Genomic DNA, 14,073 nt, shown 5'->3' on the forward strand with positions numbered 1-14,073 from the left:
ATTTGTAACAACAAGATTTGAAGAATGCAAATAAGTAAAAGATACCCTTTAATACAGAAATCAACTGATGATGCTATATACAACAGCTTTATCCAATTGGGATTCAAATACTGTTCTCTTATATGGTATTCAGGGGCTCCGCTGTCCTCCATCAGTAAGAGACGAATCTCCTGTAAGGACCTGGGTCGTGGGGACTGTGAGGGCTGGCTGTGGAAGAAGAAGGATGCAAAGAGCTATTTCTCGCAGAAATGGAAGAAGTACTGGTTTGTTTTGAAGGACGCCTGTTTGTACTGGTACATGAATGAAGAGGTGAGTGTGTGTGCGTGTTTGGCCAATGCAGTTGTCTTTGTTGTTTCTCGTATCCACCAGCGCAGCAGAAAATGTATCGATCTAGAGATGAGGCTTTAATTGGTGCCCGCTTTACTCTCTTGTGTGGAACAAGATTAATGCTCATCTACCCCAACAAAACAGTCTTCTACACACGCTGTTGCTGTAATGAAGATAAGGAACTTCTCCCAACAAACACTCCCCTTCTCTCCCTTACTTGTTCCCTTGCTCCTTTGGTTTTGATTAATTACACTTTTTATCGCGGCCAGGGTATGGGATACGACTGCCGTTCAGGGGGTTTCAGAGGAAGTATGGGGAGGGGAGTGTTCCTCTCGGCCTGGTTTTGGTCCACTGAGAATCCTGCAACATAGTCCGACTCTGCTATAATTGATGATCTTCTACTGTGTGGGTTTCGTAAACACAGACAGGGCTTACAGAGGGCCGCACCAATTTATGCTTTTCATTTATTTATGCAGAGCTCCTGTCAGTGATGCTGCTGCAATTTAATGCTGGAGAAAAATGGAATGGAATGAACCAAGAAAAAGAGAGAAGAATAGGGAGATGTAACTCTTAATGAGGATGTAATGACATTACAGATGAGTGTAAGTGGGGTGAAACATCCACACAGTCCTCTCTCTCTTTTTCTCTCTACCTTGTAGGATGAGAAAGCCGAAGGTTTCGTCAGCCTCCCTGAGTTTAAGATCGACAGAGCCAGTGAATGTCGCAAAAAATAGTGAGTAACTTGAACTTTTGAGGAGCGTGATGATGATGCTTGAGGGATTCTTATTGTGTCTTCGCTCCCTACGCAGTGCATTTAAAGCATGCCATCCCAAAATCAAGAGCTTCTACTTCGCAGCAGACGGCGTGGACGATATGAACAGATGGTTGAGTCGTCTCAACATGGCGGCTGCCGGCTACGCAGAAAGAGAGCGAATCCGTCAAGAACAGGGTGAGATTTCTTATAGTTAGGAAGGTTATGGGTTCGATTCCCAGGAAACATGTGTGCACTGAATGTAAATTAAGTCGCTTTCAATATAAGCATCTTACAAGTGTATCAATGTATGTGAGAAGGGCTGAGCAAAACTGTTGGAGGGGTCAACCAAAGTATAGAGAGGGCCTAATAAGAGCTGACTTTCCCAAAAACATTGCAAGCCTATTGAGACCATAGAAAACATCACCGTCTATTTAAAATTAAAATTAAAATTAAAATTAAAATTAAAATTAAAATTAAAATTAAAATTAAAATTAAAATTAAAATTAAAATTAAAATTAAAATTAAAATTAAAATTAAAATTAAATTTAATTAAAATTATGCATTTAGCAGACACTTTTATCCAAAGCGACTTACAGTGCATTCAGGCTATCAATTTATACGTATCATGTGCTCCCGGGGAATCAAACCCCCAACCTTGCGCTTGCTTGCGCAGTGCTCTACCAGTTGAGCTACAGGAACACTATTCTATTTTGAAGTCACAGTGAAACAAAAAGATTGACACACATGAGAGTAACAGATAGAACTTGGTTCTATGCATTGGATGTTGTTTGGATTTTGAGATGAGGGTGTTGCACTCAAAAATGTGGAGGAGGAGGGTTTGAACGAAGGTTATTATTGATATTCTGTTACAAAATGATACAAACTCGAAACATATACATAGATACATTGTTTAAAGTAGGATCTATAAAATGCATTTACAAAGTAGATTTATGCTCCACATGATCTCCAAGGCTTTAATTTAATTATTGTTTACTTTATGGAAATGTTTTGCAACAAGCTAATGACTCCCTGCATGCTCCTCTCTCTCTCTTCCAGCAGACTACTGGAGTGAAAGTGAACACGAAGACAATGACACGCCCTCGACACCCAAGCAAGACAGCCCACCGCCCCCTTATGACACATACCCACGGCCCCCCTCGGTGAGTCAGCATCTACACAGACACACACGGCTCTCTCTCATTGTGTAATCCCACACAATAGCACGGCTTCATAACGCTTGACATTTGACATTGGTAAAAGAGCTGTTTTATAGTGCCGTCCCCCAGTCCTGGCCTTACCACGTCACCGAATGGCTGTGTGTGTGTGTGTGAATGAGTCAGACCTCCTCATCTCTAAGCCCACTGTAGAGATGTGATAAGATTGAGTCTCATCTCTCTTTCTCTCTACGTGTCTCTCAGTTTTGTGAGTCACTGTTATGTTTACCCTGTGCTCTTGATAGACATCATCGGATATTTATTTCCTTTTTGGCAAGTCTTGTGAAACCTGTCATATTAACAACTGAGATATATCTTTTTTTATTTGTTTTGTGAAGAAAACAAAGCCTATTTTAAAGATTATTATGACAATTCTCATTACCATAAAGCAAAAAAATATATATTTGTAAGCCATTATATGTGTATGCATTCCTGAATGTGTGTGGTTTAATTTGTTTGTGTGTGTGTACTGGTCACTGTGTTTTGTGTATTTTCCTTCATTCCTTCAGGTTTACTTTTTTTCTTCTAAATGGCCCCTTTCATTTCTCCTTCACACATACTGTACACACACATTATTACCAAAGAGAAATTAATTAAGGAAGACAGACATGGTCAACTATTAGATCTCCAGAGTTTTCTGTTTTTCATGACATTTCAGAGCATCTATCTATCTGTCTATCTGTCTCTGTCTGTCAATCATTCTATTGATCTATCGTTCTATAGTTCTGTCTATTGTTCTGTCTATCGATCTATCATTCTGTCAATCGTTCTATCATTCTGTCTGTTGTGCTATCTATCATTCTATCCCAACTATCATATAATTATTTATTTTAGTTAAATATCTTATATAATTAAACATGTTCTTTTGGAACATTACCAGTTGGTTGAAAGCAGAAAGAGCAGTTAGCCCATATTCCGTGTCTACTTTCACACTAACACCGCTTGACAGGTTCTCCCTCCACTCATCTGTCCCCTATCTCTCCATTTTTCTATATTCGGCGGTTTTCACCGAAACCAGAGCTCTCTCTGTTCATTATTCATCTGCCTGTCTTAGATGAGAGCGGGTATTCAGGGGCCTGTTCTACTCTCCGAGTTTCTTCATTAGCACACTTTATTCTTGCCTTTAGCATGAAGGTGATACGTGCAGAAAAGCAAGAGCATTATTTCCATTCATGATTTTTAAGCCTAGTGAATTTTAAAGGGCATGAATGATTTATACCTTTGAAAATGTAGTTGCATGATGATCATCAAATTCAGTCGTACTTTTCTTTTGTTCATGTTTTTATCTTTGGTGCCCCATGGAAGAGACAAAAGTTGCCTGGCTTAGTTGCTGAGTAAAAGCTTCCTACAGTCTAGCTAGCATATACTCGGGTTTAACCTAATGTTCACCTTTTTCTCTCACTCAGAACCAGGTGAGTTGTGCCAGTCCTTACCTAGAACCCAAGCACGGCCGCCTCTCATCCACAGAAACTTCCCAGTCTCGCTCCTCTCACGAGGAGTACCGCTCTGAACCGCATGGGGGTAGCAGCAGCGGAGGAGGTTCCCCAGCTCGGAAGTCCACCAGCCAACGGCGCTCATGGCAGGACCTGATTGAAACCCCTCTGACCAGCTCAGGCCTCCACTACCTGCAGACGCTGCCCCTAGAGGACGCTGTGTTCTGTGAGCCAGGTCCAGGTCTTTCTCCAGAATATCGCCGCCAATCCACTCTGCCTGCCCAACGCACAATGATGCAGGAACATTACGGGCCCTTCCCATTGCTCGAAGGGGAGAGGCTCCGAGACCCTTGTAATGCAGCCGGGAAACCCCGCAGCTTCACCTTGCCTCGGGATAGTGGCCTGCATGCCCTCCTCACACCCTCCGCCAGCATGGCAGAACAACGGGACCCCGGCCGTAGGGAGCTCAGCCGTTCACACTGCATCAATAACGGTGGGTCAACAGTGATTAAGAGTTATGATATATATAATATACTGTATATGTTATCTCCAAAATATAATATATCTACCAACTTTCGAGGGTCGTGAGAATTTTTTTTAAATATATCTATGTATATATGTCTAGCTCTATATACATAGATATGTATATAGAAGTGTATATATATATATATATATATATATATAGAGAGAGAGAGAGAGAGAGAGAGAGAGAGAGAGAGAGAGAGCTAGACATATAAACATAAATTGATTTATTATTATTATTCTTGTTAATAATTTTTTTTCAAAGACAAATGCTATTTATTTAAAATATAAATTTTTCTCTCTTTTTTTTTTAATTTGATGATAAATAATTAACAAATTCTTGTTAATTAATGAGTTAATTACATCAGGACTGTGAAATTAAGACTTCAAAAGTTAAATTTCCCCTGACCCTTAAATTCTTTTTTTAGTTTAATTAATTTTTATAATTGATTGACAGTCCAAGTGTACACACAAATTGGTAATGATGGCAAATGGGGGGATGTGACTTGATCTGGCTTTTGCAAAGGTACTGAATCTACCTTTTATTATTATTTTGCAACATAAGTAGCTGTGCATTGCAGAAAATAAATGGTTCTGAGGACAAGATCGGCTCAAATCAGTTCTCTAAAACCTCTTTACCACATTCTATTAGATTTTAATAACCCCTTTCATTATGAGAACAGTATAGGTACAGCAGAGTTATTTTAATGCACCTGTGAATTTATTTGAGTGCTTCGATGCTAAATTGTTAAGAGCAGTGTTCTCCCAGACAGTAGTGTGCAGGGATTTGAGGGTCTTTTTCTGTCTGTATCTCTTCCTGTGTTTTCTTAGCTTCTGTATCTGCCTCTTTTTCCCTGCTTGAGTCTGTGTTGATGCTGTGTGAAGCATAAACAGTGTCTTAGTTGCAGTTTCTTTTTCTTTTTTTAGCTGTGCTGTAAGGTCCCCCACTGAGATCTGTCCACTCGTTTCTTACATACACACATACAGGCATCTTCGACCAGAAATAGCTGCATGCACTTTCCTTTGAAACCCTGCAGTATTGCTGTGGTTCTGTCACAAGCTACTGACCCAATTCACTCTGATTGAACTTAGTTGATTTTGATTTACAAGGACAGTGGATATTTATTCTCTTAGTTTTCAGCTTTAGTACCTGGACACATTTCATGAGCAAAAATTGAAAATTGTATAAGAATTTATAAATAAGAAACAAGGATATATATATGTATTTATTTATTTATAAAAAAAAATAAAAATTTGAATTTACTACATTTTAATTGTCCCCCTGAGGAATAATACTTTTAGCTACTTAAGTGTAGCTTTGTATTAATATTCTTTTTTTATTATTATTTATAAAAAGATTTACTTAAAAAAAACCTTTTTTGTTTAATGTTTTTTTTTTTTTTTTTTACCAAGACTTTACCAAGGTTTCCAATACTAATTAATCATGGAACTGCCGGGGGGTTAGGTGTTGTGTTTTGATGAAAAGCTAGTAATAGATTCAATCAATAAGAAATTAATCAAAATAAATAATAAAAAAAATCTAAATAAAACAATTACTACATAAGATGAACCTTTTTATTTGTTTATCTGCATGTAATTTGACCATTAAACATCATAAAAGAACTGTGAACATGCAAGTGTCAAGTTCATATTTCAATAATTTAACTTCTCAAGTGGTACATCAAGTAAATATTTTAGCTCAAAGGGGTTCTGCTGACAAAAAGGTTTGGGAATACCTGTTTGTGAATCAGCTTTTGAAGAACCCTCTTATAGTGCATAATCCCACTGTTGATTGTAAAACAGTCTGATTGGACCTATCAAAGCCAGGAAACAGAGAGTTTGATTGCATGTCACTTTAATTCTGTATTATTAGTTACTGTGTTGCTTGACAACCATTAACTCCCTGTAGATATGCTAACAAACTACATTACTTGGAGGAATGTTTGTTAATTTGAATTATTATCAATAAATATAACTTTTTGAACACAGCCACCTCTTTCTTTTTTAAGTAACTTTAATACTCTGCCTCATGGATTATTGCTTTAACCTTGTAGTTAGCGGTAAACTCTGAATAGGCTATTAATTCTCTCCTGTTTTCTGTTTGGTCTGGTGTCCGGATAGACTCAGTTTCCTCCACAAACCTCACAGGGAGCCGCACATTTGCTGCTGGATTACCACTCTGTTTATCTCCCCTGTATTACTTTTCATCTTCCCCTTGTCTCGCAGTCTATCGCCTCATGGCTCATTGCCATCTCACCATCTATATCCCCCATCTCACTGCCCATATTCACTATCTCACCACCAATCTGCCTCTCTCACTTCCCATCGGCCCCTCTCTCTCCAACATTTTCTTCCAATATTCCCCTTTTTCGTCATCTCAGACAGATCTCCAGCAGCACTCTCTATATAATCCCAGTGGCTTTTAATGAGTCTCCCTCTTATCTGTGTCTTTTATATCGCTCTGTTTCTATCTCTCTCTGGAGGAGTAGGGGGCATCTGTTAGTCATCCACAGAGCCCATGTGTGCTGTAGCACATACTGAAGAGAAAAGAGAGGCACGGCCTATTGATCGTGACTCTCACTCGCATGTTCCTCAGCAACCGCAGTGAAAGATTGTGTCGTGCAATGGCAGAGTTTTGAGAGTTCTGTGCCATTTAAGAAGTTATAAAAGAATCACAAAGAGCTTTAAAACTTTATTGATTTACTCCAGTTTAGTCGTTGTTATTTTAATCTGTCACATGGTTAACCAAGCGGTCGATAAAATGCATTTTCTTTTCAAATTATTGCAGGCGTGTAATAAAAGCAGTGCTTGCCAGCTTGTACACTAAATATACAAAAAGTAATATGCTAAGTAAGTTTGAGACCTGTCTTACTGAACCAAATAGACAATGATTTGTGACATCAGACAGATATATCATCAGATATATGAGGCTTTATCCATGGATAATGACAGAATTCATTCTTTTCTAGGCTTTGTGCACTTATTTATTTTATTTTTTAACTATTGAACTGATTTTCATCTACAGCCGCTCTGGTTTAACCTCCTTATTCAGTATTCAATTAAACTTGATTTTGTTGCTGAACGTGACTGTCATGCAGCACGTGGTGGGAGGCGCAGTGTGGGACTGCTGCCCTCTTGTGGTTGTTTAAAATAGTCTATAAATACACACCCTGTATACTGTATGTTAATGAGACCCAGCACTAGATATTGTTCACGGTGCACATTTTTTACCTACACAAACACTGCAACAAAAAGACAATAGTGACTCAACCTATTTCCTGACTAACACACGAGCTCCTGCATGTACAATACGTATCCAGACAGTAAGAGCAAAGCAGCAAGCAACATGTCACCTGATCGACAGAGTCTGTCAGAGTGACTGACTGCCATTCCTGAGCAGCCTTAAGGGAGTTTTTCTCTGCTTTTGTTGGTGGCTGTGTTAAATGAATTGAACATGTCATTTTAAACACTCATAAAATCTGTCTTCTAGTTTTACTGTCCTTCTTTATGTTTCTACAATCACCAAATTGCACATACTCAACCCCTTTCTCAAGACCATCTTACATTACCTAATAATTATGTTTGTCAGCTAATGATTATGTTGAACAACTAATAACCAGCTTAAATCAGATGATCAGCTTATACCATGTTAGACCAGCGAATGACCATGCTTCTTAGATCATTTTAGACAATCTAATGACCATTTTAGACTGTCAGACTAGTGAATGGTCAGCTTAGATCATGTTAGACCAGCTAATGGTTATGTTGACCGGAGCATTTCCAGCTTGAACCGGCTAATGACCATCTTAGACCAGCAAGGTAGCAAGCTAATGACCAGCTTAAACCAGGAAATTACCCGTTTAGTCCATGTTAGAACAGCTGATTTAACCTTTTTTCATTTATTTTTTTAAGCAGGATAGTGTTAAACACATTGAGAAGGAAAGATGTATGACAGACGGAGATTCAGAGATAAAGAGATGTTGTGTTGGCACGGAGAAACCAGCACCCGTTTCTTCAAATAATAACAGAGAAAAATGAGACAGTGAGAGAAAATGTTCCCATATTTACATAAATGTTCCCATATTTACATAAATCTGAGCCTGATTAAGCATTTATCTATGCCAGCCTGGTAAAAAACACTTCTCATCCAGGTCTTATGTGATTTCTCTCTTTATTCCTTCACAATTCCAGACTTATAAACAAAATAAATGAGCCGAGCATCATCAGTCTATACACCTTATTGGACATTAAAATGAACAGTTAAAATGTTGCCTTTTCTGTTCCAACCCCACTCAAAAATGTTCCTTGCTGGTGGAGCCACCCCTCGTTAACTCTGGCTTTCTGTGGCGCCCCCCACAGGCGGGGAGCAGGAGTGCCACGGGCATGCGGATTCGCTTGGTGATTTGTACCGGGCGCTGGAGCGTGCCAGTCTGTCGCCTATTGGTGAGCACCGCCTTTCCACCCGTCTGGAATACAAACACCTTTTCATCCGGCGTTGCAACGATCCACAGCTAAATGACAAACTGCATCATCTCCGCATCCTGCAGAGCACGCTAAAGGTATCTGACCTCTGCTGCCGCATGGGTCCCACTGCACCGTGTGTGTTTCATCTGTCCCGTCTGCCCGTCCGTCCCTCTCCGTCTGTCTGATGTCTGTGGGGTTCTGGGGACAGCAGGAACTTTGTGTTTTTTGTATTTTTTTGTAGTCCATTTTGACACAATGACAAAGCTGAACTGCTATCCCAGAATCCCATCCATGTTAGGCGGAGTTCTCTGTCTGGTGTGGGAGGAGGGTTTCGGCCAAACTCTGCTCTGGACCCTGCCTGTCTGTGTGGGTTAATCTGGTTTACGCTCCACCTGGTGCCTTTGGGTCTTTCCGAGGTTGGGTCAGGAAAGACCCCCCACCTCAGGATTATGTTGGGGCAGAGCCTCTATTTGCAGTTGCATTAAAAACAATTGGTCAATAGAAAAGAAAGGTTCCAAAACATAGGATCAAAGATGACCATTAATGATGAGCTACTGACCATCTTAAACTATTGACCAGACTACATCCCATTTAAACCATCCTACACTAGTTAATGACCAGAGTAAACCAGCTAATGGCCAATTCATTAAACCAGCCAAAGACTAGCTTAGACAAACCAATGACCATCTTAGACCAGCTGATCACCATGCGGACCACTTAATAACCAATTTAGACCAAATAATCATCTTGTTGACCTGCTAATAACAAGTTTAAACCAACTAATGACTATCTTAGACCAAAACAAGCTGATGACCATTGGTAAGGCCAAACTGGTTCTCTGAACCCTGCTTCTCTGTGCGGGTTAGCCTGGTTTAGGCTCTGCCTTCCTGGTGCCCCCTTTTTTTTCCTTCCTGTGGTTGGGTCAGTTGGTCTGTGCCTCTGCTGTGACCTCCCTCCCCTTTCCGGGCTGCTGCGCTGTGCTTATTATGTTGGGGCAGTACCTCCCATTACATTGGGAGGGAATTATAAACATCCATTATCACTCAGACTTGAATGAAAGAAGGTTAATTGGGGGCACGAAGCTCCACAGTGCCAGAGGACTCCAGTCAAGTCTGAGCATGTTATGTGTGTGTGCCTGTGTGTCGCTCTGCTCATCTAGGTTGAGTCCACATCGCTTCACGTCTACGCTAAGCGCCAGTGGCGTGCTTTGACTATGACATCCTAATCACTGTATGAAGGAGACTGTATCTGTAATGCCCACCCTCCACTGCTCTCTTTCTTCACTCCCATAGGACAGGGAGGGCGAGGTAGCACTGATTGACAAGCTGCTGGCCAATCCTAAGCTCACGTCCTCAGAGTTCCAGGAATGGAAGAAAGTTTACATGGAGCTGTTTTCAGGAGAGCCACAGCGGGACCGTCAGCCAAGCCCCGCCTCCGAGCCCAGCCCTGCGACCACACCTGAACCCGCCCCTCGCACACCCTCCCTCTCGCACACGCACTCCTACATCGAGACTCACGTCTGACACACACAATTGCACGCTTCGAACAATCTACACAAAAATACCACCACATTATTTGAAGTATTTATCATTCACATCCAGAGAACACTGTCTCCCTTTCATCATGGACCTTAGACAGTCAAACTAAAGTAAGGGTTGAATTGGTGTTTCTGGACTCTAATTTTGCATTTTAATTTATGAGGCTGTGAGGAATATTTATGTACAGAATTAACTTAATAATGCATTGATGTGTGAATCAACAAGTTACATTATTCAGTAATCAACATAAAATAAACCAAGGTGTTATAGAGAGCATCTCGGAATACATGCACAGGGCGCACTTTAAGTAAATACTTAAAAATGTTTCATATTTGTTTGTATCCATTTAAGCAATGCAAGTTGATATTTGTCATTTTCTTATGAAATATAGTGTTTATGGTCTACAATTTTTGCAGAAAATATATGGAATCACAATAGTTAGTTTTGACCCTGCCTATAAGTGACAGATTTTTGTTTTGTTTTTGTTTTTTTTTTTACATTTAATTTAAATGTATCATGGATATTTGATATATCAGCCAATATCTGCTATTTAATTGTGCATGCACATAATTTTTTACACTTGGATTACCTGTCACCTAATACTCAATTGAAATATTTTTTTAAAAACTATTAACTAATGAATTAATAATTTAAAAACAAATGTAAAAATAAATATAGTATGTTATAATTTTGTGATGCCTAAATTCACTTTTAGCATGTTACAGTACACTATACATTTAAAAAATATATATTTAGAAGAATTTTTCAGATTTTTTATTTTTATTTCAGTTTATCCCATAGTTTCATTTTAAGTCTGAACAGTCAACATCACAATCTCCACAATTTTAATCGATTAAACACACTGTACTTCTATGCCTCACAGCCTTGTTTTAATTGATGTCAAATTTGATACAGCTTCTTCCCTGATTAAGGTCTTTAAACACAAATTCACTTCTCACATTTGCTTGTGCTTTCACATTCTGACAGCAATTACAGTCTCAGTCTACATGTGCTTTTTAAATACTTGAAAAACGTTGTTTACGCAGGCACAGATAGCTGTACAAACAAAGCTCTCTCGATGGCTAGATTCACAACCCGCAAGCTTCAGAGTATGCCACGTCTGTACAAGGGGTTGCCATGGTTACCAGTCCTCCAGGCGGCTCAGACGAGGACAGACAATGCCGTCGCACGGAGAACAAACCTGGCCTACCGCTAGACAGGAACCAACGGACTGAACTCTGAGAGGAAATGCACATCTGATGCGCCGTTCGAACTCTAAACACACTGACTGGCACATTGTGATCCTGTGTTTGTCTGTCTTTTTGAAGCTAATCTCTCAGTGGACACAGACGGTCATCACACAAGTTATCTGCTATGTTTATTTGCTACTTTAGCATACTATATACTCTACTGTATGATACTATATGATCCGATGTTATACATCGGCTGGCCCCGACTTATAGCACTTGTACATTTGTGTGGAAGTTGTGTGCGTGTGCATGAACATGGAACACTTATGTGGTTTTCTCATCTCACCACAATCTGCGTAGAGTGTTTCGATACACCAAAAGGCATATTCCCAGTTCAAAATCAGATCAGTTCTATTGACAGCATCTTTGGCTTGGTGCCAGTTTCCACAGTCAGCAATTTTGACTCGACTCATAGTAATGCTCTTAAAATGGAAGGCTATGGGACAAGCCAATTTTCGGGCAGAAAAGCAGCTTATGTTTGTGTCTCTAAAGTTGTCTAAGTGATCCTTGTGAGACTTTTCGTGGAGCAGAACCTCTGGTAATTCCTGAAGCGGGATTTGTTTCTGTGTAAACAGACCTTTTCTGGTATACTTGCGCTTATCTTACAAAAGTTACAAGGTTTATAGACTTCACACAGTCAAGAGTTGCAGTACAACACTTTTACAGGTTAGTTTATTAATTTGTACATTGTAATAATTTGATGCAATAAATTCAATGTAAGGAATGCACATTTTAGTTATATATTTGTGATTTATTTAGATTTTCATGTATTTTAAAACAATATAGAATTTTTATATTTTATCACTTATTGTCCATAACATAGATATAATTATTGGCTTATCCGTATAGGCCACTTTTTATATACCAATGCATCTCCAATAGTTATAATGCTTATTATTATTATGATTATCCTGCGTAATATTTAAGTCCTGTGAATCTATGAGTTTTTGATGTCGTAAACCTTATTTTAGCATATATTGTGGACCAGTGCCTTGTCCCAATTAGAAACGAGTCAAAATAATTGAATGTGGTAATTGACAGAATGCTAAAAATGCTGTAGATAGTGTTCAGCTTGTACTGAACCTGGAAAATGTCTGTGTCGTGAACACTTCTCGACAGAGCGTAACGCTTTGCCAGACTCGGCCTCTGATAACGGATGAGTGTTCAGTGAAATGTGTGGGCTTTGATTGGAAGAAAATTGCACAGGCTCCATTATCAAGAAGCAGCATTATCTCTGTAACATGAGTCAAATTATGGAAGTTCTCTCTTCACTACTGTTTCCTGATATTATGAGGTGAAAATGAGAATTCATAATCAAAACGGGACGGCACTTACAAGTGATTGTGTGTCTGTGCACAAGGTGTGCTGTTCATTTTGAATGCTTAATCTGAAAGAAGTTTTATGCACTATTGTGTTCAATTCAAAAAATTTTGGAGAATTTGAAGTATAGTATTATGTTTAATTATTGCATACTTCTGTTTGGATTCAAGTTTTCCATTTCTACAAGCTGCCATGCAGCTGTCCTGCACAGTGCTGCTAGTTAAGAGACATTTATGTCAAGACACCAGTGAGTTTATATGACAGACGTGGTCATCACGACACATTGCTGGTCCCAGCCCAGGGACTCGCCGGCGATCAAATCTGATCAAATCTGTTGCCCTGAACTCACCCCAGCATCTGTCAGAAGCAGCAGCTCGACTCCTGAAAATACATGTATATCGTAATTCGGGAGGCTGTCCATCTTTATATACTCTCATAGCAAAACATCTCTTTCTGCATGGCTTGTAGATATACCAGAGTCATTTTTTTTATTATTATTTCTAAACCGAAGCTGCCAAATGATTTAATGTCAGTGTTTCAACTGTCAGGAAGGCTGTGCAGACCAAGAAGCACTCAGGCTCTCAGCAGACACAAAAATGCTTTATTTGTGAGTTTTAGGAACATACTGAATGTTCAGAAGAGAGTTTATTGTATGATAAGATGTGTATTATATGATGTACATTGATATTTCAGGTATGACTCTGATGATATAATGGAGCACATTTCATTCTGTATGTAATCAAGACAATTAGCTTGATTTAGTGAGAGACTCGGGTGCTAATGTGTCCATGAGAATCATGGGAATGCATTAGCTCTTAGCGAAAGTGATTACAAGTGGGTCTAGAGCTACTAGAACAGATGTTTAATGGTATTTTACTTTAGTAGTAGATCAAAATGATTGTTAATTTAGTGAAAACCATGTTATGTTTCTTTAGCAGCCCATTTTTTAACACAAAGTTGTTGTAAAACCATCTAGTTTATCAGTATCTGTGCTGCTGCCTGTCTTTATTATGAGTAGGGCATGTCATTTGGGCAGTGCAGTTTTCTATGTGTTGTGTTTAGCATACAACCTGGTAAAGTTTACTTCATTTATTACATTAATTTAAAAGAGACGTGTTGCTTTTTCCAGATTTCAGTGTGATTATACCTAGAGTCAATAAACTTTTATGGATGTAATCATGCTATATTTATTGCATTTGCATGGTTTTTGTTTATATGCCTACACTTAAATGGGGCCAGTTAGAGTAAACA

The 14,073-nt window shown here is 39.2% G+C and overlaps 1 protein-coding gene across 13 annotated transcripts in view; it reads left to right on the top strand.

Moving 5' to 3' along the window:
* Positions 1-13,995, top strand: part of LOC113066182 (connector enhancer of kinase suppressor of ras 2-like) — a 75,578-nt gene extending 61,583 nt beyond the window's left edge. For 7 of the 13 annotated variants that reach the window (XM_026237916.1, XM_026237921.1, XM_026237917.1 and 4 more), the window contains 7 exons: positions 134-309; positions 987-1,060; positions 1,137-1,276; positions 2,138-2,241; positions 3,702-4,221; positions 8,610-8,809; positions 10,007-13,995. In XM_026237916.1, the coding sequence (XP_026093701.1) occupies positions 134-309; positions 987-1,060; positions 1,137-1,276; positions 2,138-2,241; positions 3,702-4,221; positions 8,610-8,809; positions 10,007-10,237 (1,445 nt within the window). In that variant the 3' untranslated portion in view covers positions 10,238-13,995. The remainder of the gene's footprint in view (positions 1-133; positions 310-986; positions 1,061-1,136; positions 1,277-2,137; positions 2,242-3,701; positions 4,222-8,609; positions 8,810-10,006) is intronic. The other 6 variants (XM_026237918.1, XM_026237919.1, XM_026237923.1 and 3 more) reach the window with 3 other exon arrangements.
* The last annotated feature ends 78 nt before the right edge of the window (positions 13,996-14,073 follow it).

The sequence above is a fragment of the Carassius auratus genome, chromosome 49, assembly GCF_003368295.1.
Source record: "Carassius auratus strain Wakin chromosome 49, ASM336829v1, whole genome shotgun sequence".
Classification (NCBI taxonomy): domain Eukaryota; kingdom Metazoa; phylum Chordata; class Actinopteri; order Cypriniformes; family Cyprinidae; genus Carassius; species Carassius auratus.